The following is a 27,836-nucleotide window of genomic DNA, read 5'->3' as shown; positions in this document are numbered from 1 at the left end:
CAGCTACATTTCTTCATTCTTTGTACACTAGTCTAGGGCAAGCCCATTCTGGAGTGAAGATCTTCAGAGTTCATATGTGAGATCAAAATGAGAAGGAGTGACCCATGGGTGTATTAGAAATTGTGTAACGATCGAGGGAAAGAAAATGTTCCTTTATTACGTAACTAGGGAATAAGTTTATAATGTAAACCATAAGGGCACGGAATTACCACAATAAAGGCAGTAAGAATTTACTGAATACAGAAGCAGCACTGTATCTGGCCCCTAGCCTACTGTTAACGTGAAACAGACATATTTCCAAGTTACTGTCAGCAACCATAGTTAGAGGAAATCAACAAGTGAACATTACAAATTTTAAATCCTTCTACATTCGTTCATTAACATTGATCCCAGGAGGAGAGGCCTTTGCAGAGGTATTTGTTGAGCTGATTATTTTTTTTTTATCAATAATTACATGGAGTTTGAAAATGTTAAAACCTTAAGTTTTCTGTAATCGAATGTTTACCAGAATTCATAATATCCCTTCCCACCCCCTTGCAACTAACTACTCTACATTTGTGTGCTTTGTTTTTAGGAATTCTCCCAAATTTCAGGATGTCCAAATGCCTCGACCTTCAGAGACACATCCACTTAAAAATGATTTTAAAAAAATAACCGCTAATAAAGTAATATCAGAATAGAAACTTTCTGTTTCTTCTTTTCTTCCTTCCTTCCACATGGCTTCTATATTTCCAGTCCCTTTGCCTTCTCTGCATTCATCTTTCTATCCTTCCACCTGCCCTACAAATAGTTGATCAGAACTGAACACCTACCAAGGAAATAGAGTGGAAACACTGAGAGGGCCCCAGTCTTTGGAACATGTACAGTGTCTACAGGCAAGTAGAGTAATCCGGCAAGCCTCACACGATTAAAGCGATGCTCACGACTTCAGAGCTCACAGTGTGAAGACCTGGTGTGACAACTATAGACAGGTTGTGTTCGTGACGGGAGCTTTGGATCCAAATTCCAACTTTCCAGATGGGTACAGATACATACAAAAGCCTTGGGAATTGGCTTACAAAGCACATATATTCACACATGCAAATACACAAACAGGTAAGCACACACACCACACATACCTATCCTTATTATGGTAAACTCGAAGTACTTATTGGAAACACTTTGTTTCATTGGCAGACTTTATTTGGCAAGTGTTATGCTACAGTCCTTCGGTTTCAATAAATGCACCAAGTGGTAATACCACTGAAGCTGGTGGTCAGGATCTTCAATGAGAATGATTTCTTCATTCACAAGGAGAATAATTCTTCGATGTTAAAAGTAAAAGAATAAATTCTGGGCTGTGACAATTCAAATATTTGCAAAGCAGTGAACTAGGCTAAGAAATGTATGTCAATGACAGATACCAGTAGAATATTTTTTATAAATGACCCTCCTTCAAAAAAGCCAACCATCAAAGTCTTTGTATAGGGGAACAAATCCAGATGCTTTTAAATTTGGAACTTCAGAGAAACAGCCGTTTAGACGAACAGTCTTCTGTTTAAATCTGAAGATTTATAGAAACACTCTGCATTCTATTAAAGTTCTTCCAAAGAACTGGGTGCATACCTGGTCCTGGTACACATGATAACTTGGTTCCTTAAACAACCTTGCTTCTTTTCTAGATCAATAAACACACAGTTTCTGACTCAGGACCTGGGGTTTTCCATGGGAAAGAAATCTGACCACTCATATTCAGCATCAGCACTTCTTACCTTGTCGAGTTTGTAAGCCCAAAATGTCAGAATGGATGTATGAGGAAACTTTGAAAATCATTACATCTTATAAATCCATGCCTCATTTTTTATATATATATATAAGGTAGCTTTCCACAAACTTCTTTAAGTTGTTTTCTGTCTTCTTCCTCTTGGACCTTGCCATGGGCAAAGGCTTGAAATTCCTGAACCTGTGACAGATCCATATTTTCAAGCTTTCTTGGCACTTAACTACGCATTCCTGGCTGGCACACAGCTCCATGCTCCAGGGGGTATTGGAAGACGATCTTCACTTGAGAAACTTTGAGTTCATTTTAGAAGTTCCTCCCCAGTGTGGGGCCCAGAACCGTTCCATCATGCCATGTCTCACTTGCCTCTGCATATCCCAAGAGAGGTGGAGCGCCAATGAAATGAACATGTCAGTTTCCCCACTGCCATGCCTCAGTACTGCCTGGACCAAACCTGTTACAGCATCAGAGGCACGCTCTGGTCACCAAAGCCAAAACAGATGCCTAAATATCCATTTTTTGAAAAAAATGGTTTTCCTTTGAGCAGCTGTTTCCTGTTATTGTTTGCACATCAGGATTGCCAGAGCACTTAAAATGCATATTCTCAGTGCCACTCCATCAGAGATTGAAGTTGAAACAGGATATAAAATTAGCATTTTAACAAGCTTCCCCTTTCCGGAAAGTGGCATTCAGGAGGTCGAGCCCAAGAGAAGCGTGAAGCCACTTTTCCCATCTAAGATTGAGCAGTCCAGTTTCCTCCGACTTCCAAGCGCTCGCTGAGTTCCTGCTTGTTGTCACGGGACAGCCTGGTCAGCGCTTTCAGGAACAGGCACCACGCCCAGTTCTGTTGACACTGAATTCAGACCTTCTTCCAGCCACTGGGGCCTGGCTGAGCCACTGAATGACTTTCCACTTAGGGGCTTCCTCCATCAAAAGAGACTAAAGACACTGCAACCTGCACAACAGGGGAGAAGGCACGCCGCTCGAGCCCCCCACTCGTTCTCTTGAAATAAAAGGAGCCGAAAATGACAAAAATGAGAGATTTCTGAAGTTCCCTCCCAGTCTAGCTTCCATACGGTGATCAGCACAGACACAGGAAAACCAAGCTTCCTGATAGATGTTTACAAGCCAGCCAGCCACCCACTAAGTGCCGCTAAGTCAAGTCCCAAGGTCAAACAGGACAGACAAAAGAGCTGGTCCCCTTCACCACACTGCTTCTTGGCAATGCTTTGTTCACCCCGGTCTATCCTCCCGGCGCAGCAAACAGCAGCCCAAGGGCCACATCTGGATAGAAGCCTATTTTTATGATGAATGTTTCCTTGGAAAGCAGCCATGTTCATTTGCTCTGAACTGTTTATGGCTTCTTCTGGGCTGAACCCATACCAGTGAGTAATTGTGACAAAGACCGTATGTGGTTGCTTGATCAGAAAAGTCCTCACTATTTATTACTTGGCTCCTTAAAGAGAAAGTTTACTGACTTGAGCTATACACTACCCTTTTTCAGACTCTTTGACCATGACTTACAATAAATATACTTTGCCTAAGATCTAATGTGCACAGATCAAGACACTTCTCATCATTTAAAATTAAGCTAAAAGCAAAGTTTGTTTGGGGGCAAAAAATTTTGAAACCCAGGCAGTTTTTTCATAATATACATTTTTCCATGGACACTTTTTAAAGATTGTTCATTTGAACAGATTTCAATTTGTTTTGGAAGCAAATACACTTAAAATTCTATTTTCCACAAGCATTTGGATGTTGCCTCATAGAGACCAGTGCACATACTTATATACAATAGAATCTAGTTGTGTGATATTTATTGATACACACACACAATTCCCAAAACAATATGTTTACTAAAAGAAATGCGTGATAGTTTCTATCATATTATATTCACTTAAAACTAATTTTAGGATCCTAACCAACTCAGAACTTACTTTCCACATAGGATATTTCTTCCCACTAATGAGTAAATTAACACAAGTCCTGGAGTTGGAATAGAAATTGCCAAGTCTAGGTTTTCCTCTCCTCTTTGTCTTCATAAACAACATTATAGACAATAGATACCATAAACTCCATAATCTCTCTAATGAAAGGAATGAAATACTACCTTTGTAAGCCATGGAACATTAGTATTAAATGTAAGCTTACTCGGGTGTAATACTTTCAGCGCTAACAGAGTTCAAGGCACTGGATTGAATGGCGTGTTTAATATGAAAGGCCTAAAACCATCCTCTTAAGATATAAGAAAGGTGTACAAGAGTCACCCAATGGGAGGAGAAAATATCCTATGAGAGATGAGGAAAGAAAAACATTCCTTTAAGACAGACATGCTGAAAGAGATGGACATTAATTTGGCACACTTAGGAGTAGCAGGGTTTGTGTACACACCAAAAACCTTACCAATTAGGGGGATTCACAACCAAAAAAGGAATAAAAGCAGGAAAACGGGCCTTGTGTTGTCAGTAACCAACGCTTGGCTTTTTTGGAACAATGTTTTCCCAAATGTGGACCAAAGTTCTGAGTTCTTCAGTCGCGGTGGCTCTTTAAACATGCAGATCATCAGAGAGGAAGTACATTGTTGTATTTGGTTGTTCAGCAGGAAGAGTGAACTACAGCTGTCCCGGCAGCCATAGTTGGGTTATGGTTTGAGTGGTCCTCAGTGTAACAGTTGTGATGGGGGTGGGGGAGCTTTAAAAGAAGGGCACCACCCTCAGAAAGAATTCATATGTTCCTGGAGAACCGGACTAGTTCCTGAGAGAGTGGGCTATGAGCAAAGAGCGAGCTGGCCTTCTTGTATAATTGCTGGCTTCCTGTCTTGCACACATATCCCCTCCACATGGCTGCGTCCCCTTCTGCCTCCACAGCATGGCACCACACAGCCCGTGGGCCCACATCAGGGCGCAGGGCCACTCTGCTTGTATCTCCGCATATCCTAGCTAAACTGAGAACCAAATAAACTCTTGTGCTATTTTGTTACAGCAAGACAAAACTGCACTGGACAGATACCATCTGGATTTATTCTCAGTATAGGACTTCAAATATAGTTTGATATAGGACAATTAGTCATATTCCATTACATTCACACAATAGCTTCTAGTAGATCAAAACAAAGGGCCTGTTGGATGAAGCATTTCTTTCTAATAAGGAGCCAAGTAAAATGAGAACAGAAGGAAATAGTCCATGCAAGCCACCCTGAAGATTCAATCAGTATTAGCAAGCAATGATCAAAATCGATGCAAAACACTATGTTCGTGTTCACCAAAATTATGAACGATCAAAAGTATTTACCACTAGTTTTAGAAACAATGAAAATGAAATGAAGGATATAAAGACTGTAAAATGAAATACTAAAAATATTTAATCTTAGATTATATGACTGAATACCTAAAAATACCACAAACAGAATATGGAGTTTTTAAGAAATAAAACCATCAAAGGTGTCCAAATACAGAGGGGAGAAACATACATTAAAAGAGAATTAAGACATACATCAATCAATTACAATGTAAGGCCTTTGGGCTCCTAATTAAACTGTTAAAAGGATAGGGGTGAGAATATAGGACATTTTTGAGATATAAGTTTGGGAGTCTCCCTTCTGTTATCGTGTTTGGGATATGAAAAGCTGCCAGAGATAGCACTGTAATCTAAATTTAAAAGACCAGAAAACTACAAAATAATACTTTTTCTGCAAGTGTGACAAGACAGTGAGAGAGAGAGAGAGAGAGAGAGAGAGAGAGAGAGAGAATTGAATGGAAGAAGGTAGAAGGGTAACAAGCTAATACATAAACACTCTCACTTTTGGATAACATGTACAGGCAGACAATAAGAAATCAGAGTTAAGGAACTCTGAAACACCAGGAATAACCTCTCAGACTGGTTTCAAAGCACTTGGATGCCCCAGGAAGTGGGACATACTTCCGGTTTTCCCACAAACCATCACTGGATGCTCATGTGGCAATAATGAACAGAAAGAGAACGAATAATGCTGGAATACAGATGAGCAGTTTCCACCAAAGGTAAACACAAAACCTTCCCACTTCCCCCAAACCCTTCCCCAATAGCAAAAGAAAACAAAACAAAAATCCCTAAACACAGGCATGAAGCCCTGAGTATGCGACATGCAAACTGTCTCGTTCCAAGAGCATGGGCAATGACCAGTTGCTGCCAGCACCGTCTGTCCCTTGGGAGGCCTTGAGTACAAAACCCCCCTGCACCAACGCTAAGCAACGGTCAACGCCATTGAGTGAACTTCAGGAGCCTGGCTAACAGAGCCCTGCTTTGTCATAAACAGGCATCAATTGCTGAAAGCTGAGGATAAAACATTAAGACTTTCAAGATTTCTTTAGCGCCCTAACTCCAATATCGGTACGTAGCACACACCTGCCACTGATACAGGACTGTGAGACCTATGGGACACTAAAGGTTACAGCAGAAAGAAGAAAATAAAAGCCAAATCCAGCGGAACTCCCAGATAGATAAATTTCACCTACCACACCACAAGCTTGAGAGAAGAATTTTCCATCCTCAGATAACAACAAATGCCAGGCCTAATCATTCAAGAAAATCCCAAACACACATGCTTGTTCGTATTTACACAAACATACATATATACACGCATATACACCGAGACAAGCTATAATGCAGTTGTTAAAAGTTCAAGGTAAAAAGAAAATACTGAAGCAAGTAGAGGATAATTCTGTTATGCAGAAGGCTACAGATAAAGAATTACATTAGACCTCTTAGAAACAATGCGAGTCGGAAAACAACAGAGTGGCATCTTTACTGAAAAAGAACATCATTTGTTAAAAAGACTTAACTTACTTTTACTGGAAAAGCATAATCTACTGAGGTTAGGAGAGACAGAGAAAAAGAGTTTCCATCTGCTGGCTCACTCTCCAATTGGCCACAACGGCCAGAGCGGAGCCAATCCAAAGCCAGGAGCCTCTTGCAAGTCTTCCACATGGGTGCAGGGTCCCAAGGACCTGGGCCATCCTTCACTACTTCTCAGGGCACAGCAAGCAGCAGAACTGGAAGTGCAGCAGCTGGGACACGAACCAGCACCCATATGGGATCCTAGTGCTCTCATGGGGAGGATTAACCAATTGAATTATTATTCTGGGCCCAAGGGACGTCGCTTTTAATACTTGAGACATGCAAATGGTAGTGTGGTTATATTTTTTGTGAAGAGTCTTACATTTAAAAATTCATACTTGAAATACTTTGGTTAAAATAATAAGCCATAAGAAATGACTTCACAGTAATCAGGCAGGTGGGCACCCCTTGTAAAGGAAACCTGACCATGAGTTGTGGATCGTTGAAACTGCTGACAAGCCTATGGGGATTCAAAAATGCTATTTAATATGCCCTGACAAATGTTTAATGGCCATCATTGAAACAATTTTTTCAAGAAAGTTTTTTTTCAAAGACAAAGCAAAAAAAGAACCAGAGAGATGAGTGAATCAGTATACACATCTTACTGGCTGTTTCTCTGACGTGTTTTTCACCTGCAATTTCCCTCCAAGGTTCTGATTCACAATAGGCTTATAGGTGTCTAAACGGGGACCACGGAGAGACGCAGTCACCTCCTCGCATACACACAGACATACACCCAGTAAGTCAATGCAACAAACCCTACCGGTGCCAAAACTTTCTTCTCCGCACAGAGAACACCGGCCTGAATCCATCAGATTGGAGAAGAATCTCCATCCAGCTGGCGTCTCATACACAGGGACCTTCATTGACTTGGCCACTCTGAAAAACAAATGAAATTCGCAACCGTCATTACTGTGCCTTATTTCCTGTCTTTTCTCTGCACAACCGGAAGTCTTTAGGATCCATAATGAGACGTCAAAACAACGTGGACAACGCTGCCAGCTTTCGGGATGTCCAGCCCTAAGGTAAACTATGACACATAGCCTTTTCCAGCGAGTCTCAACGTTTCTGACTTCACGATACAGAAAGTATCAGTTGATACATGAAATAGTCTCACATCTGTTACACGTATTGATAATCACATGCAACAATACACAGTCTTAATGAAGAGGATATTTGGATACAAATTCACTGCAGTTTCTACTAAACTGAATATATCTGTATGCTGTGAACCAGTAATTCAGTTCCTACAAATGACTAACAGTATGTGGCAGACACTGTTATCATCTTCCCCCCACACACATGCACACATTGCACATATTAAGAATGGAGTACTCATTGTACTAACTACTGGAAATGTTCATGGTTGGCAGCTCAGTCACTGCCCTCACCATCTTGGAACCCCTTGTTCCCATTTAGTGTCATTTAGGTTCTAGAATTTTCCATAGCTTGGATGAGGCCTTTGTGGCAGCTGCACTGCTGTCCAGTTTCTCTCCCTGTCCAGTTCCTCTTCCTCACTCACTGGTAGATACTCATCTTGAAGGCAGACAGGAAGAAACTTCTTGCAAGTGAATCTCTCTCCAAGCTACTTCCTAAAGCAGCTAGTGTGTGCTAACACGACGCGATGTATGTGAGATTTTATAAGAATGATCACAGGAACAAATTGCAATAACCCGTCAAAGTAGAAGGAACAATTTGTGTTATATAAGCAAACTTCACATATCCACTAAATGGACTACAACTACCTGCGACAATTTTAATGAAACTCACAGTGGGTAAGGAAACTCAATAAGGAAGGAATATATATTTTATTTTTCTATTTCTATACAGTTCAAAAATAGCTAAAATTAGTCAATGCTGTCACAGGTCAGGCAGCCAGAGACTCAGGGAGATTGAGACTTTTTTTCAGGGCTTTACACAGATGGGAGTCAATGCTAGGTCGGTTGAGTCTCTGCTCATGTTCTATTGCATTCTACCATGCTCTACCTCCAAATATTTCAGTGCTTCTAGAGGGATTCAGATCCCAACACATGCTAGGAAATGATCTGGTACCACAGGCATTGGTCTGAAGAGTTTTATCTTTTTTATAGGCAAGCAAGCAAAAGAGAAACACATCTAACTCCTACCACTAGGCAGATGGAGTTTTCCAGAATGCCCTAACTGCTGAGGGTGCCAGGGAGAATGGATCTGTAAGGATCCTGGGAAACAGCAGGAGGCAAGCTGCTCATGGGATACAGGACATGATAGAGTAACAATTCCTGCAGGCTTAGTCAATGGCCACCTAGACAAAGAACATCCAGAAACCCCTGTCGTGGGAAAGGGAACACCCCCTTTTCTGACAAATCCAAGTGTCATGAAGGTGCTTAACAATGAAAACTGTGTGTTGTCTCTTTCGAGTCAGCTATGGAAAGGAACACCTTTTAGTTTGTGGAACATTCACTTCAAACCTTCCATCCTGGGACCAGCATTGTGGCATAACAGGCTAATCTTCCACCATCCCATAGAGGCACCAATTAGTGTCCCTGTTGCTCCACTTCCATTCCAGCGCCCTGCTTATGGTCTGGGAGAGCAGGGAAGATGACTCAGGCCCTTTGAACCCCTGTACCCACATTGGAGACCCAGAAAGAGGTTCCTGGCTCCCAACTTCGGAATGTCTCAGCTCCAGGAAGTGAACTGGCAGACAGAAGATCTGTCTTTTTCTCTATATGATCTGTCTTCAATATAAATAAATCTTTTTCTCTTTTTTTAAATTTTTATTTCAATATTGCTCATAGTTAAGCGGGATGCATCCTGTGGGCCTCTGGTTAGGGTAGGGAGATTCAGGTCCTAGAAAGGTGGGTGGGATAAATATTTCAGCTATTTTTTTTTTTTGTCTCTCTCTCTCCTGTGTCCACAGTGGAGAAGGGGTAGGGGGCTGCTCCTGGCTGTCAGACTACCAGCTCCTGGGGACGGGGGATGGTCATTTGATGCTGCATTAGAGACCCCGATGTGGGCAAGAATGTTCTGAGGATGTTACTACTTGAGTAGTTTTAATAATTTTGAGAAACCATTGATTTCATTGCTCCGGGATTGAGAAAATCTTTCCAAGGTCTACTGGTTGACACAGTCCACCTTAGTGTATCCACAGACCCAGGAACAGGCTGCTAGCTTGGCCAAGAGAGTGGTCCAATCTGTTCTGCTTTCCATCCTCTAATGAGGCAGTCAACATCACCTGCTGGCCTAGATGAGCCAGCCGTCACATCCCTCATGTGCATCTGGTGCAGGCATCAGCAACTGAAGGGCCTTAGGCCAAGGTCAGACCACACACCCTGTAATTTTTTCCCCTATGGCCAAGATCTGAGTTCCATGGTCTAATTGGGGAATCCCACAAGAACCCTCTCCTGGAGTGACCTCAGACTTGACTCTTGTGTTTGCCAGACAGTGCAGGGTCAAGTGCGGTCTGTCACCTGCCCTAGTCAACACACATACTGATGGATGCAGTTACCTGGTTCTAGTAGGATCTAGCGCTTACCAGTGGGAGCTGTGCCCTAGCAGGGAAATTCCCCAGCCCTGGATCTCAGATATGCCAGTGGGTGCTCCAGCCTTCTCCCAGCCCCAGCTCCCACAAGTGCCAGGTGGTTTCCTATCAGGTGAGTTCTATGGTCCAGCTTAGCTCATACCATCACCACCTCCAGCTCTCCACGAAAACTGGAGGGGGCTGCAGTCCCACAGAGGCAAGCCCATAATTTCCCTACATTATTTGCCCCCATATCTAATTCTCTCAGGTTCTGCTGGGTGCTGCACTAGCCTGATGTGGCCCACCCCATGCTCAGGTGAGTACTGCGGCCCGGCCCAGCTAGGCATGCCATCTTGCCCCAAGTTTTTCATGTGCCAGCAAGTGGCAAGCCACAGTACCATGTGGGTAAGTCCCTTGGCCTGACCCAGGCATGTTCCCTGGGTTCCCCCATCTAAATCACCTGGTCTTAGCTCCCTAGCCTATCTGTGAGTGCAGTGGCCTGGTGCTTAGAAGACCCTGGAAGTCACTCCTTCCCTGTCAAACATGCTCTCAGTGGCTCCCACCCCAACACATCTTCAGATTCCCTTCCCCAGGCAATTGCAGCCCCAACCCCTACCTCACACCAAGGGTTGGTGCTTGGGGTGGCACGTCCCAGATCAGAGCTCCCTGCATCTCGCACTTTAAAGAAAAAATGAAAAGAAAAGAAAAACTATGCTGGCATACTGGTATAGTTAACCCAGTTCACACAAATTTGGCAACCAGGTCCAGAATGTCTGTCAGCTACTGGCTGCTTTTCTCGTAGCAGTGTGACACTTGCCTGGGTACAAAGCAACCTAAGCAGTTACCTTCAGGTGAGAATAAATAAGTTTTTAAAAAGTGTCCATCTATTCACTTTTGCAATGGTTTGAGAAAGATAATCATGCTTATGTCCTGATAGGAACGAAAAGAAAATTTGCCTCCCCACCCCCCCACACACCATAGAGTAAAGCTAAGTTTTCACAGACACTAATTTCATAGGAAAATCAAGAAAGGGGGCCCGGCGGCGTGGCCTAGCGGCTAAAGTCCTCACCTTGAAAGCCCCGGGATCCCATATGGGCTCCGGTTCTAATCCCGGCAGCTCCACTTCCCATCCAGTTCCCTGCCTGTGGCCTGGGAAAGCAGTTGAGGACGGCCCAATGCATTGGGACCCTGCACCCGCACGGGAGACCCGGAAGAGGTTCCAGGTTCCCGGCAATGGATCGGCGTGCATCGGCCCGTTGCGGCTCACTTGGGGCGTGAAACATCAGATGGAAGATCTTCCTCTCTGTCTCTCCTCCTCTGTGTATATCTGGCTGTAATAAAATGAATAAATCTTTAAAAAAAAATCAAGAAAGGAGCAATAAATCACACAGGAACCTTTCCAGGGGCAGCAGATTGCAAAACCTGGGTCAAAATTAATTTTTCAAACATGAATGCATATGATAACCACATAGATCCTGCAGTGTGGGCCAGAGGTCAAAGTGCAAGAGAGAACAGAGGGTATAGGGACACATATTCTCTGACCAAAGCATTTTTTGTGGGTTCAAAGCCAAGTTGGCAGATATGAAGGGAGGGGAAAGGATTTCCCCGGCTCCCACCCTTCCTTATAAATCACTGTCAGGAATTCATCAGGCTGCAAGCTGTGAGTGGATGTTGAAGGACAGGATAATTTTGTAACCATGAGTCACAGTTCCAGCTATGCAAGCTAAGATAACAATAAGGGTAATTAAATTTCACTTGATTGCCGTCCTAGGGTCAAAAAGGAATTCCCCCACCATACTCCCTCTCTTGAACTTGATATTCATCCCAAACACAGCACTCAGCAGATACCATGCACTAGACTGGCTTTTGGCAGGAGGTCCCTGGAGTGTCTGAAATTCCCCTAGGGCAAGAGCTCAGAACACAGCTGCTCACGCCAAGAATTCTACACTGAAACCCCACACTGGCTGCCACCCTGTGCTGGAGACCAACACGAGAAGTCACTTCCTCAGAAAGGTCAGAGGATGACGGGAAACACAGTTCACCTGGGCCATGACATTCCTGCAGAGGGAACAAGCCCTGGGAGCCACAGGAGCATGCTGCATAGCAACTCCTAAGTTTGCATCTTCAAACTTCCAGAATTGTGACTGGGTTCAAAAGAATCTCGACCTAACTTTCCAACAGTTTCTTCCTGTTGATTCAGGCCTCTCACAGATTGAACCGTTAGGGAATGTTCCCCATAGGCCCTTGTATTTCTTATCGCTGTTGAACACTGAGTTCTTATTTATGCCACACTCATAACCTGGGCTTATCTGCCTTTCCAAGCTCTGTAAACCCATTGCAGGTTCCTAGCTGGAGGCAACTGTCTAATCTGTCTAGTACCTAGGTAAGTATTGTGCTGAAGGGAGAAAAGCAACCACTGGTGGCTGGCATTCTGGGCCTGGTTAACTATAGTAGTGTACCAGCATAATTGCCTGTTCTTTTTTTAAAACAAAAGATTTGGAGGGGGGGTGGGGATAAGCACCTGCCATGCCACTGTGGGCACACATCAGCTGGGGCTGCACAGCTGATTTCTGGGGGCCTTTATGGCCTGGGCCACTGCACTTGCAGGCAATCAAGGGAGCTGAGATGGGGTAGATCAGAAAGAGGAATCCAGGGGGCCTCCCTGGATCAGACCAAAGCACCCACAAATGTGCAAAAGAGAGGGGGCCAGGGGCTGTCTGAATCAGGCTATGCAGTAGCTCCCACTGGGACATGTCTGGTCAGAGCTCTTTGAGGTCACCCCAAGTAGGCAGCAGTACATACCAGCATGCACGAAAGCCAGGACTGGGGACAAGTCGGATCAGACGAGGCCACAGGCATGCATTCAGACCAGGGCTCGGGGTAGTTCTGGTGGGGTATCTTTGAGGATGTCCCCGCTAGGCTACAGCACCTGCCCAAACCTGCAAAAGCCAGGGCTAGGGGAGGGCCAGGCCGGGCAAGGTCACAGTATCCACCAGCAAGGGCCAGGGATAGGGGACAGCCATGCCAGCCAAGACTGCAGCACCCACCAAGACACACAAGAGTCAGGCTGGGGGCAGGCATATTAGGGATTCATAGGAGTTGTCCCAACTAGACTGCAGCACCTGCCAATGCATATGAGAACTGAGGCTGGAGGTGGGTTGGACTAGGCTAGGCTGCAGCACCAATCAGTTTGCCTGAGAGTCAGGGCTAGGGGCAGGACTAACCAGGTAGCTGCACCTACTAGTGTGGGCTTCGGCTGGTGTAGGTCACGGACTGGGCCCAACCTGCACCAGCTGGAGCATCCAACAGGAACATCTGATGACTGCCCAGGTGAAGTTTCTTGGAAAACACTTCAACCAGATCACTACACTGAATCCCTGACCTCAGGGCAAAATCACACAGGGTTGGACCCTGGAGCACACAGTACAGGACTGGGTCACCCCCACTGCTGACTATGCAAGAATGCAGAACACAGTTGGATGAACACAAAACACAGCAGCCCATCTAAGCCAACAGAAGACGTCAAGTACCTCACCAAAAGGTAGAAAGAAGGACAAGTTGAACAACACTCCAGGCCAGGCTCTACAATGAGCACTAGGTCTGTGGGTACACGGAGGTAGTAAAGGACAGCCAACAAGCCTTAGAAAGAATTTTTCTCACCTCTGATGTAATGAAACCAACAACTTCTCAGAACAAGTAACACTCTCTGAACATTCTTTCCCATATCGGGACCTCGAAGGTGGCATCAAATGACTGTCTCTGTTCCTGGGTGCTAGTGTACTGTGATAGCCAGAAATGATGTCCTTTCTCCTCTTCAACCCCACTCCCAGGCCAGTCATACCCAGACACAGGAGGGAAAACTGAAATATTTATATTATCCACCTTCCCCGCTCACCCCACAATCTCCATCCTAATCAGATGGGTCTGCAACCTCATCACTTTTATAATAAAGATGAAAATAAGTTAAAACAAATATTTTTTAAAAACCCAAATGCTGCAGGAAGCTTCAAGGTTTACTTTGCCACCACAGTACCTGTCCAGTCTGTTTTATGCTGCTATAATGCAACAATGACTCTTGATGATTAATAAACAATTGAGGCTCATTCCTCCCAGTTCTGGGAGCTGGGAAGCCTACGGTGAAGAAAGGCAGGCTACCCACATGCGTCATAATACTCTTTCACAAGACTCTTAACCATCAATGAGAACAGACTCCTTGGGACACGTTATCTCTTAAAAACAACTCTAAATGCCATCACACTGGCCACCACTGAGTTAGGGAGGTGAGTCAAATTCAATGTGAATTTCAGAAGGGACCATGTTAACTACCAGGTGACCAACCAACCAATCTCATTCTGGACACACACCAACCAGCATCCCTTACGGTTACCCATGACAAGGCGACCGAGTTCTTGCCATTGCTGCAGTGACTCCAGCATGACCTTTGCTGCCACTAAGCTTCCTGTCACGTGGTACTGTCTTGATGTTCATGTCAGTGTCCATACTGTGCACCTTGTTAACATCTTCCTTCTGCTACAGGGATGGGTTCTGCTGTCCCTGGGCCAGAAGTTGTTTGGGAACTGGGACTGAATCTTACACAGCTGTAGAGTTCCTTCAACCTCAAGGATCATTCAGACCCTTACCAAACTTGCCCTCAAGATACGCTGTCTGATCTCAACTGACTTGAGAACTGCCATTTGATGGGGTCAGCACTGTGACCCAACAGGCTAATCCTACACCTGAAAGCCCTGACACCCCATAATGGTGCTGATTCATGCCCCAGCTACAGCATCTTCTAGCCAGCTCGCTGCCTGTGGCCTGGGAAAGCAGTAGAGGATGACCCAAAGCCTTGGGTCCCTGCACCCCCTGTGGGAGTCCCAGGCATCCTGGCTTCTGATTATCTCAGCTCTGGCTGTTGTGGTCATTTGGGGAGTGAACTAGCAGATAAAAGAACTTTCTCTCTGTCTCTCCTCCTCTCTCTGTAAATCTTTCAAAGAAAAAAATCAATAAATCTATAAATAAAAGAATTGCCACTTTATTCACTAGCAAGTGAATAAAAGAGGTAAATACATCCATTTTTACAGTCTTTCCTCCTTGAAGCTTCTTAACCTTATAGTAAAGTCATTACTGCATGTCTTATTTAGTCATTTTTCAAAAGAAATGTTATTTGTTTTTATTTTTCAAATAGAAAAAATCTTTTAAAAATATATATTCAAATAACTCATCGTGCATGAAAAGATGGTCCCAACAGTACATACCAGGAGGACAAAAATTATAAACACAGTGAGACATGCTGTGCCTGCCCAAGACAAGCAGGGAAGACACAAAATTCTCATACTAGTAAATGGCTTAAAAAGCTTTTCTGCAAAAGATCATTTGGATTTTCAAACATCATTTTAGAACCACACAAAACTATCAATGTAAAAAATAGCTTGCCATAAATTTACTGAATTTTGAGTCCTGCTACTGGTTGCCTTGGCAGAGCTAAACCAAATGATGTCACTTGTCTCTCATGGTTCCTGGGATATTCCCCCATCTTGCAGCTTGGTACTGATTGTGGCATTATCTAGCTAAGGTGGCATGTTAATGCAAAGCAGTATGGCAGAACACAAACATGAGTGAACTACTACGATAAGGAACAGCAGGAATGAATATCACAAAAAAAAGTAAAAGAAGCTAGTCACCAAGGAATATAGATTCAGTTGGTCTATTTATATAACAGGTGTTTGACACATGCAGAACAATGATAGAAGTCAGGCCAGTGGTTACCTCCAGGACAGGGGTGGCCGTGACCAGAATGAGAAGCAAGGGACTCAACGATGTTGTTCTGTTTCTTGATACACATGGTAAGTACTAAAGTTTGCTTATTTTTCACACACATAGGAGCTGAGATGTTCCTATACGTGCCTTATATTTTCATGAAAAAGTTTACTTAAAAGAAAAAACTTCCAGCAGTACATCTGAGAAATACATGGTTGAATTAAGTTTACATAACCCCCAAAAACAACTATGGAAGATGTAGTTGAATAGCATACTGGACATGCTGGTTAATATCTAGCAGACACTTAACAAAACAAATTAGTTCTTCAGTATTTTCACGCTGATGAGTTTACTCTCAGATCCCTTCTGTGATGTCTGGCTGGGGCTGCTCCCAGAGAAAAGGTTTATACGAGCCTGGATGTTAGAAGCCTTTTTAAGGAAGTTTACCCAACTCACACCTATGAATGAGGCCAAGTTCAGCTAATCCAGGCCGTCTAACAACCATCTTAAAAGCCACCCAGAAGTCTGTCTTTTTGATGGAGCAAGGCACATCTTCAGGTAAATATAAACTATGAGGCTATCATTAAAAAAAAAAGATAACTATGAGAGGTTTGCAACCAAATACATAAACTTTAGCAGAATGCCACTTGGTTCTGGGCCCTGTATTATCTCAGCCTGACCTAAGCTTCGAAAGTCCTGTATTAAATAATACTTGACTTTCTAGTCTTAACAATGAGGTTGTATGGACCAAATGGAAGACTGACAATTGAAGTAAAATGTTCTAACAACCACAAGATGCACTTGTACAGTTACACCACACCATTATCGCTGTGCTGAATATCAGATTGTTCTGATATTTAACCCCAAGACAACTGAGTATTTAACCATGATTACATATCACTCTCATCTGTAGATTCTGAAAAAATTCCTCTCCTGGGAGTTAAGAATAGAATACCAAAAGCAGAAGGCTGGAGACAGAGAAAGGGGGTGGCAGATGGGACAAGATGGGTGAATTGGCACCACAGTTGCAGGTGGATAGGAGAAATAAGCTCTATTCTATGGCACAGCAGAGCAGTTACAGCTAACAATGATTCCCTGAATATTTTTAAAGGGTGGGAAGAAAGCATTTACACTGTTCTCAACACACACACAAAAATGATAAATATTTCAGGTGAGGCCAATGTGAACTACCTTGATGTGCTCAATGCGCAACACACGTATGAATGGAAACATCACTCCACACAAGCATGAGGCATCAACCAAAAAGAAAGCAAGAGATAAAGTCATTCATGAAATTGTCTTCCGAAACTAGTCAAAAGAAACAGCAACAGATCATCTGTATTTTGTGTCCTTGTTATCCTTTCCGATTTTGACCACTGTACAAGAAACAAAAGAGAATCCCAAACCAAGGGACCTTTTCCAATACTTTTCTGTATTTTCATTTGAAGCAGATGTCTTGGGGGAAAAGTAGAGGACCCTGGTGTTGCTGCAATGGCTCTGCTGGCTGATCCTCTGTCCACATGGGCATTAGTTCATGTCCTGGATGCTCCGCTTCCAATCCAGCCTCCTGCTGTGGCCTGGAGAAGCAGCAGAGGATGGCTCAAAGCCTTGAGACCCTGCACCTTCATGGGAGACCCAGAAGCTGCTCCTGGCCCTTAGCTTTGGATGACTCATTTGTAAATCTGCCTTTCCAATAAAAACAAATCCAAAAAAAGCAAGCAAGTAAGCAAGCAGGGGAGTCTTCCCAAACAGAGTTTAAATTTTCTTAGGCATTCTAAGGCTGGCAATATCTCTGAGTATCTTGACCTAACTGACAGGAAAAAATAAAAGAAAGAAAAAACTGGCATTAGGAAATTCCTCGGATATCTACGAGGAAAAAATATGTACAACTGAGACAATCACAGGTTTATGCTTTTAAACTAATAGTAAATCCGGGATACTATGCCTGGGTAATTAAACATCTGTGTTTAAGTTTTGATGCTTGAGCAGTTAGATGTAAACTGCTCCTGGTTTTATTTTCAAAGACAAAAGAAAACCTGCCAGGGTGTTGGAGCTGTGGGAATTTTAAATCCCAAGAGCCCAGCTATACTGACAGTCACAAGGTATTTGTCAGCTGTCCTTCGAGTTTTTCTATGATTGTCTCCAGGACAGCAGAAATTGAATCATTTTTGTTGCTGCTCTGCTTAGTATGTCCTGCTATACAGACCTCTTATGGAAGGAGATGAGAGGGAAGGAGAGAGAGAGGGAGAGAGAGAAGGAGAAGGGGGAGGGGGAATAGAGAGAGAGGAAAGCAGGGACAGCAGAGAGGAGCATATAAAACATCCTTGGAAGATTCCAACTCAATTAATTGACTCTCACAAAGACTAAAATTGGCAAGAATGGACTTGATATCTCCGATCCAAGTGATAAAACATGTCTGTAAAATAAAGCTTCTTATGTTTCTTCTGGATTCAGTCAGCATCTTTTTCCTAGAAAGAATCCTAGAAATCTTAAATCAATGTCTTAGGAGGGAAGGGAACGGAGGCACTGGTTGTTACATGAGTATCCAACAGCTGCAAATTGATACATGCTCCAAAAACTGAATAATGGCGCATCATCACTCTGTAACAGAGGAAATCTATGAGACACAGATACACCCTGAAACATCAGGACACTATCCATCTTCCCAAAGCAGAGCGAAACACTTATCCTCTACTCTGGCCTTTCCACACTGGATTTCATCTCACTAGAGCCACAGGGACCTCAGTTCTTGTTCTCAATGCTCTTTGATCCCAGTTCTGATCCCCCAAAATGACTCATGAAAACCTTTTTCAGCCCCAAATTTGACAGAAGGGTGTCCCCATGGGCACACCAAAATAAGACTTGGAAGAGCCAAAAAAGAAAAGAGGTTGCAAATGGGCACTATATTCTACAATACGAATAAACATAATGGAAATACTGCTAAACAGAAGCACAAGAAAGATGGTTACAATTTTTGTCAGAAACACTTAAGAGGCTGCCTGTAGTTGAAAGATCTTTGCAATGCATAAAGCTGAAGGAATAGCAACCAATCTAAAGAAATAACTCCTGTAACCCATTAAGAAAATTTCACATGACCTAAGCAATTCACAGAGGTGGAAAACTAGTTAATGTGAAAACATACAGCAAAGAAGAGAAACCAAAATGGTCATATAGAACCTCACATCCACTACATTAGCAGTGAAAGGGAAAAAAAAATTGAGTGATGCCAAGATTGGTTGGATTGTCCCAGGAAGTGGATATTCACACACTGACTGTGGGATCGAAAGGGTACAGCCACTCTACAAGGCTATTTGAGAATTCCTAGTAGAGTTGATCATGACCAAGGACCCCCGGACCTACGAGTATCCACAGAAACTTGAATGAATGTCTGCAATAAGACATGGCTCAAGGATGTCTACTATGGCACCACGTGCAAGAAGCAAAGAAAATAAAATCAGAAGCAACCTTCTTATCCATCCGGGCAACAGATGTGTTGTAGTTTAGCTACAAGCAGCAACTCAGTACCCATGACTCGGTGACTCCAAGTACAACATGTGAAAGTGCCACCAAGAAGAAATGAAGTGTGTTCTTGGGAGTCTTGCAATATCTTAGGGCCCTGCTCTTCCAATTATTCTTTCTCCTTCAAAAAAAAAAAGTGCAAACTTAAAGCCTAGGGGATTAGTACTCCAAATATTTGTCAATAGTGGGTTTCGGATATTTCTATATCTAACAGATTAATGAGATTAAATAAAGCGACACAGGTCCATCTGACCAAGAGAAGCAACCAGACCTGCCAATGCCATCAGCAATAGAGGAGTGTGGAAGATCCACCTTGTCCCACAGAAAGCTGTGCTATGAAGGGAGAGGCAAGCACATTAGCTTTGGTTAGCTTTAATTAATTAATTAGATTTAATTCATTCATTGGCTTGGACATTTCACAAGACTCCTGGCAGTGCTTCTAGCTTCATGAACAGAACCCAAAACCTTTCCTTTTTATATTATCAGATGGTGTTGTAATTCCATATACCAGAAGGATGTCTCCTATTAACCTGTTCAGCATCACAGAGAATTCACCTGTCTGGCAAAGTAATCCTAAGTGAGACAGCCTGTTTTCAGTTTGCTTTAGGGAGTTCTGGCTTCTTCAACACTAGCAAGGCTAGAAATCTCTCAGGACCAAGCAGAGATGCCCAGAGCATTGCCACATGTAAGCTTCCGGTTCCCCTGGAATACCCTCAGCAATGCAAGTGGCAGCTGGCCTGGCTGGCTTGGGAATTCCAGGGACTAAGCAACACATTCCACTTACCTTTCATTTCCCCATGGAGCTCTGATCTGTGATCCAGGCTGCCATGTCCCCAGGAAACCAGACCAAGCCACCAGACAGCTACACTGCAGGGGACACAGCCCATCCCACCTCAAAAGTGCCATATATCCAGCCTGAATTTCCTTTCATGGAAATGCTTCCCACCACTCAGGACTGGATTAAATTTTACCAGCAAGCATAAGGGAAAGTCACACCACATCAATTCTACTCTGATAATAATTTATCTTTCACAAAACATTTAAGTTGAGTGACACAGAGAGCTGTAAAGAAAGAAAACTGTTGAAAATTTGCATTTTTCTTGTGGGAAATTAGAATTTTGCAGCAAAAGATGAAGCCAGGTTGGACAGGATAGTCCATGGGGTTAAGTCCAAATGTCTTAGGGATGCGAAGAACTCACCCAGTTCCTCTCCTTGCTAGACAAGAGAACCTTAGCCAAGTAACTTTAACTCAGTAAGCTCAGTTCTTCCACCTGCAGCTTGGAGAATCCTGCATCTCCTGACTAATGGAGGAGTAAATGGGATGGTGCTTGCAAAGTGGTGTGCTCTCCAGGCCCCGTAATGGACATCAGCAACTGTCAAGAGCATCCTTCTCTCTCCTGCAGCTGCCTCCTGCCTCTTGCTCTACTCTCCTTACGCCCACAATTCACTTCTGTAGGGCTACCCTTCGCCTCTGGGAGGTCCCCAACAGGAAGCAATGGCATGCTCACTTTGAGCAACGTGAGGAGGGCTGACTGTCAACACAGATGAGAGCAGTGGGCGGTGAGTGGGAAGGTACAAGGGACCATCAAAGGGCAACAGAATGTGTCGCAGGCTCACAATTCACACCAGCAACTCTCGGCAAGATGCCATTTTCCAAAGAGGCTCAAGGAAGAACTAGGAAGGAAATCCTAGCAAGCTGGGATCATTTTCTGGGCCTTAAACTGCAAGAGCTCCGAGCTTAACAGAGCAGAGCAACCCGACCAGACAGCCCACCTGCGGCTCGGCCCAATGGGGACATTGAGGGGCATAGCCAGTGAGTGGGACGAGAACAGGTTGTCTGGTATCAGAGTGCCTTACAGTGCCTTTCCCTGAGCAGTCGCCCTGGGGTTCAGTCGTTGGTGAAGTGGGGGGCAGAGGAACAGGGTGGGAAGGCAGCTGGTGGCATTCAGGGTGATCCATTGTGTGCCAGCTGCAGCTAACACGGATCCCTGGGAAAGGGCCTGGTTGCCTCTGCGGGAAAGACGCCCCAAGCAGGTGAATTCCTGAGATTAACCGGACATGCAGGGACTACCCAGGGAAATGAGGCCCCTGCTCTGCTGTCATCTTGCTGTGGAGACTGGCCTCAAGGATAATGCAGATCTTTGTAATGCTGGGCCTTTGCAGAGACAAAGACAGGGAACCTTCTGGCTGTCAGAAACCAAGCAAGCTGCAGGTGGTTGAAGATCAAAGGAAGACAGGAAAGCAAAGAGGATGCCATGGCCTCTGGGCACTGATAGCTGAGGACAGGCCTCCATCTCCTGTAGTGACAAACAGCTTCCTCTTAGATCAGAAAGCCACAGTCCACCGCAAACACAGGGAGGGGCAGCCACTCGGTGTCAGCTCTGTCCTCCGAAGCCCACCTGGGCCTCTGTGCTAAAATGACCTGTCCTTCAAGATTCAAGATTCTCCAGTTACCAAAAAAGCATTGTAGCAAATCTAATTTTTTTAGAACAGCAATTTTTTCTGGCTTCTGCTAAAAACACTGTCACAATACATGTTTTAGAAGTCTGACTGTTGCCTCTGATGCTTTGAGATGCTCTAAAACAGTGCTTACCCAGCGCAACTACAGGTACCTGGGATGAATTCTGAAAATCTCCATGTGTGACCGACACAGATGGAGTGAAGTCTCGCTCATACCAAATACATTAAAATATATCTGCACCTCCCATAAGAATCAGATGTTTATAATTTGGTTTACGAACTATGGGCAGCGTTCTGCCATGACTTGGGCAATCTAGGGAATCCTTTCAAAATGAAAGAAAGCAAATTCTTCAGATTATTTTCATGTGTCACACTGATTTCTTGAATACCAAATTTAACAGCGCAGAGGCAACTCATCGTATTGATACATATTCAATTGGGCAGTTCATCCTGTGGATGTTACGGCTTCTTTTCCTTTCCAGCTCACGACAGTCTTTGGATCTCTAGCATTTTTGTAGGCTTATGAATGAGGCCCTAGTTCAGGGCTGAAAGTGACAAAGTGCGCACATTCCTGAGGTGTGTGTGTGTGTGTGTGTGTTGGGGCTAAGGGACAACGACAGAGCTCTTGACAGAGACCTACTTTATCACTCTAAAACAAATTACAGGAAGAACATTCCGTTTGCTTCTCCACACTGCCCACAACGCTGAGCGTATTCCCGAACATTCCAGCCCAGCACGCCCTCAGCCAATATGCAGTGCAGTTCATTGTGTGCCTCTGCGACAGCAGCCATAGAGACTGCACACTCAGCGTGGTCCCCCAGCCCTGAGCTGAGAGCTGACGTGCTCTGCAAATCTCAAACCAACAGCTCGAGGGTCAGACAAAGAACACGCACTTGTAACAGATTTCCTAGTTGGATGAGATCTGGACAGTTCATGAAACCAAAATGCGCATCTTCAATCCAAATTGACTTCATATGCTGTCACTTGAGCTAAACGTACACTGAGATTCCACGTATGGAATCCCCAGATGGCAGCTTTTAAAGGCTGACACTGAGCCTGGGTAGGGTTTCCTTCCTCTCGGAGCTGGGAAACATTCTCAGAGTGGGGGAGGGAGGTGCTAACCTCCCAGAAGAAGCCACTGCTGCTGCCTCAGATCAGCATCACTTGAGAGCTAATTCAATATGCAGTTTGCCAGGTCTCTACTGCAAAACCTGAGCTCTCAGGTTGGTACTCCCAGCAAGTCATGTGTCTTATTTCTGGTGATCTTTCATTTCTTGGAGCATTTATAAACCACTGGGTGAATGCAAATTGCAACAGTGCCCCCTTGCCCTCAAAGGACACGCTCCAAGACTCCCAGGGCACGCCCGGAACCTCATGTAGTACCGAATGCAATCTGATCATGCCCAGTTTATAGGGTGGGTGCGATGAGTGATTAACAACCGCTAATAAGAAAACAGAACTGTAAGATTAAGCATGACTAGCTTTATACTTTGAAGCCATAAAAACTAAAAGAAAATAAGGGATACTAACAGAGGGGAGCTGACGATGAAAGTGACTAGGAAGCGACTATGCTCTGGTATTGTGTGCTGCATGTATGTATGGGACTCAGGGCCGATTGACATTTACAGTAGGACAAAGAGGGATGGCAGAAGGGAGCATCGCACCACTTAGAACAGCAAGCAGTTTAATCTTTATGCATCATTTACTTTTGGACTTCTCAACTTAACCTTCTTGGAGCATGCCTGACTCCAGGCACCTGCAGCCCCAGGATTAGGACAGTCCGCCATAAATGCAAAGGATAGGGAGCGATTCACCCGCACAAACATGCGTGTGTGTTTCCATTCAGTTTTAATAGCCACATTTCTATGCACTTTTCGCGTGTTGGAGAGATCTTGCAAGGATGTTCTTTGGCTGAGGATACAGACTTAAATGGACACTGAATGTGGGAGAGGCCACCTTATGGGACTATGCTCTGGGATCAAAAAAACAACGATGCTAAAAGGATGCTTCTGGCAAGAATGTGCCTCTGTGTGAGGGCACAGAGGGCTCAAGCAAGGTCACACTTGAACTTCCGTAAATGCCTATTGGGCTGGCTGATACAGTGCCCTGGCTCTCCTGGAGGGCACAAGTGTCCAAATGACACACACTCACATTGCAGACACCTATCTGCCCACAAGTAGAAACACCTCCCCTAACAGTGGTTCTCTCACCTCCTCCCCCAACAGATGAGATGAGCCAGTGTGTTTCCATTGAATCTCTGTAGGTTTCCAGGAAACCCTTTCTCTGCTCTTCTTCTGGGATCTGCCTCTGTCCCTGACAACCAAAATACTCCAATTTAAACAACTCTCAGCATCAGATTACTGACTGCAGAACTGAGATACCAAGAGGCGAAATAGTTTGTCCAAAACTGGTCACTGGCTGGTGGCGATACAGGCCCTGTCCTGCCTGACTCCAATTCTTTGTAAACAGAAGCCTGCCAAGACACTCCTCTGGGCCTCTAAGGATGTTTCTAGACATGCTTTGCCTATAAAAAAAATCACTTTGTTAAAAGGCACGCAAGAAATACTTTGTGTGAAGAGCAAACGTATTGGTCTCTCCTAGCAGTGACAATAAAAACAACAGCTAACATCTATTAAGTGTTTACTGCATGCCAAGCACTGTACTAAACACCTGAAATGTATTTTACCACATTTATCACCCCCATTTTTACACAAGAATCCTGAGCATCAGACAGGCTAGGGGACTTGCTGAAGGTTGCAGAACTAGTGCCAACAAATCGTGTGTTGCAAATTAGCTTACAGGGTGTGAACTCTGGACACAGTCAGATACTGCAGCGCAGGCAGGACTAAGAGGAAACCTTAAAGAGGTGGCGGCTGCTTCCCTGCAGGCACCTATCAGGCAGGACAGTGTCCATGCCAGCGTCAGTTGGAAAGCCAAGTTGTGCAGTCGGCTGTTAGAGGAAATGATACTGAGTGCACTGGGCACGGAGCACGGACGATCTCTGTGCTTTGGCATGGGCAACCCTCTGTGAATTACACTTCACAATCACACAGAGCTCCCCGGCACCAGCTCTTGCAGTAGCTGGATGGGCTGCCTTGAGATGTTTTTCCTCTGTGCACCCTGTTTCCTTAAAAGGCCTCCAGTGTATATACAGTTCTGACATGAGGGCAGAACGAACTAACGGCTGGGCCTCGCTCCCACCTTATATGGTCAAGTACTACAGCGGCACCCTTCCTTCCAATTTATGAAGCCAAGGAGTCAAGGAATGTCCATCAGGGGATGGGGCTTCCAGCAGGCGGGGAGACAGAACATTTATCTCGCTGGCAAGTCACTCATGAAACCAAGGGGAACAACAGGCCTGCTTACTGAGCCTTTTCTTTTCTCTTTCTCCCTTTTTTACTCTAAGGAACGAACATATTTGCCCGTCTTTTGAAAACCAACATGTCACAGCGTGTACACAGAGCTCCACTTGAGAACAGGAGAGGGCAAAAATAAAACAGTCAAAGCCTTTAGGAAGTGGTAACATCTTCATCGTTTCCAGCGTGGCCTTGAGAGGCCCCAATCACACACTCAGACGCACACAGAGATCTCTACAAACAACTGTCCAAGAAGAAACACACGGAGTTTACACAGCCAATCAAATGTCAAAAAAAAAAAAAAAAGCATGATTTCATTTTAGACAGATCACAGAACTAGGGCAGAGTTCTAATTTCTAAAGGACCCTAGCCAGGCTGTTAGAGACTGCAAACCAAATTTTCTTACCTATCCTAGGACTGAAATCAATCAAGACAAGACAGCGTGCAAGATGGGAATGTATGGCGAAGCGCTTTGTACATTGTAAGTCATATACTATAATATCAACAGTTATTTCAAACACGGTTGTATTATCCTTCTAGAAATATTTTAATTATGCTCTGTAAATACATTAATGAGTTTTCTTGGCTGTAACATGTCATTGATGTCAGTGTGATATGTCATTCATCAGAATTCGCATTTGCGATAGTTCAATTCCATTTAGAGAGGACTCTAAATTGCTCTGGAGTACATACTGAGCCAAATGATCAAATTCTTCTATCCTTCCTCAGAAAGTTAAAGAAATCCTGCATGTCCACTCTGGTTTAATGACACAATTAAAAGCTCTTGCATACAAAATGATTCAGGCATTTTCTACACATAAAATACATTCCCTCACAACTTAGGAATGAAATGTATGCAAGAAGCACCTTGCTATGAAAGAACTTCCAGAAAGAACTTGAAGCTCCCATGAGAGGAACAGTCAAGAGACAGTAACATCAAGGAAGCAAGACATAGCACTTCATCCAACAAGACTCCACTAAATAAAACTCACTCAGCGTGAAACTTTAGCTTCAAGCCTCAACTTCTTAAAAGTCACTACATGGGGCACTGAAGAGTCTCAATATTTGTCTTCATTTGAAAAGGTTCTTTAAGATTAAGGTTCTTATACAAACTGAACTCTAGAGTACTTCAGCCAACTTCATACTGACAACCTGTTACAAAGCTTTATTAATCGGCTGCAGCTGAGGCCAAAAGATGGTTTAACTAGCTAATCCTCTACCTGCAAGCCAACATATGTCCCAGCTGCTCCACTTCCCATCCAGCTCCCTGTTGATGGCCTGAGAAAGCAGTGGAGAATGGCCCTGTACCTACATGGGGGGACAAGGAAGAAGCTCCTGGCTCCTGGCTCCTGATTGACTCAGCTCTGGCCATTGTGGGCACTTGGGGAGTGAATCAGTGGATGGCAGATCTTTGTGTCTCTCATTCTATCTGTAAATCTGCTTTTTAAATTAAAACTCCACTTGGAACCATAGAATTTCTGGAGCCCCGGAATCTACAGTTTCTAGAGATTTCTCATAGGATTCTCTCACTAATATCTTCAGTATTAAAAAATAAAATCCTCTTGAGTTTAACACAGTACTACTCCTAAGGATTACAGCCACGGCCCAGGCCTCAAAATAGGATTCTCTTAAAATAAGTAGCAAAAAGAGACTGTCTCAGTCTCTTAGAAGTTTTGGGGACACCAAAGACTCTGTAAAGAAAAGAGGTTTACTTTGGCTCCCAGTGCTGGGGGCTGTAGAAGATGAAGCTGACATGTGCCTGGCTCTAACGAAGGCCTCACTGTGAACAGCCTCATCACAGCAAATACGGACAGAGGGAGGTAAGGACAGCATGTGGCAAGTCAGATAGACAGAGAGGAGGAGAGACAGAGAGGAAGATCATCCATCCAATGGTTCACTCCCCAAGCAGCCGCAACGGCTGGGGCTGAGCCGATCCAAAGCTAGGAGCCAGGAGCCTCTTCCAGGTCTCCCACGTGGGTGCATGGTTCCAAGGATTTGGGCCATTCTTGACTGCTTTCCCAGGCCACAAGCAAGGAGCTGGATGGGAAGCGGGGCTGCCGGGATTAGAACCGGCACCCAAATAGGATCTCAGTGCGTGCAAGGTGAGGACTTTAGCCACTAGGCTAGTGCATCGGGCCTCAAGCCTTGCATTAATTCTTTTCAAGAGTTGTGGCCCCATGACCTAATCACCTTCCACTATATCCCACCTCTCCAAAAATCAACTGCATCAACATTGCCACACTGGGGGGTTAAGGAGCCCTACTCCAACCATTCCAAGAATCTTTTCATCATTTATAAATCTATAGAACATGAGCAGATTTCTTATTTTCCATGATTCAGATGTAGAAGCATGGGTGGGGGGGAGTCCTTCCTTCCTCCCTTTATCCCCCCTTCATATTTGTCTCCAACTTATTAAAACAGCATGGTCATCCATTTCACTGTTACAAGCTTAACTTTCTGGTGTATAAAGGTATCACAACATGGCAAGTATAAGGCAAAGAAGAAAATACAGTAACATGGCAGGTAACATAGCAGGGACCCTACCTGGTGCAACCCTTTCAGTCTTCACACTGCAGAAGCAGAAGTACAGGAACAGTAAGCAACATTCGCCCCC

The 27,836-nt window shown here is 44.2% G+C and overlaps 1 protein-coding gene across 1 annotated transcript in view; it reads right to left on the bottom strand.

Moving 5' to 3' along the window:
* PGM5 (phosphoglucomutase 5) overlaps positions 1-27,836 on the bottom strand; it is a 146,436-nt gene that overhangs the window by 48,608 nt on the left and 69,992 nt on the right. Inside the window, exon 7 of the mRNA XM_004591835.4 lies at positions 7,398-7,513. Coding sequence (XP_004591892.2) covers positions 7,398-7,513 — 116 coding nt within the window. The remainder of the gene's footprint in view (positions 1-7,397; positions 7,514-27,836) is intronic.

This window comes from Ochotona princeps, chromosome 31, assembly GCF_030435755.1.
Source record: "Ochotona princeps isolate mOchPri1 chromosome 31, mOchPri1.hap1, whole genome shotgun sequence".
Lineage (NCBI taxonomy): Eukaryota > Metazoa > Chordata > Mammalia > Lagomorpha > Ochotonidae > Ochotona > Ochotona princeps.
The sequence above is the reverse complement of the archived record's forward strand: the minus strand, read 5'-3'. Positions and strand labels throughout refer to the sequence as shown.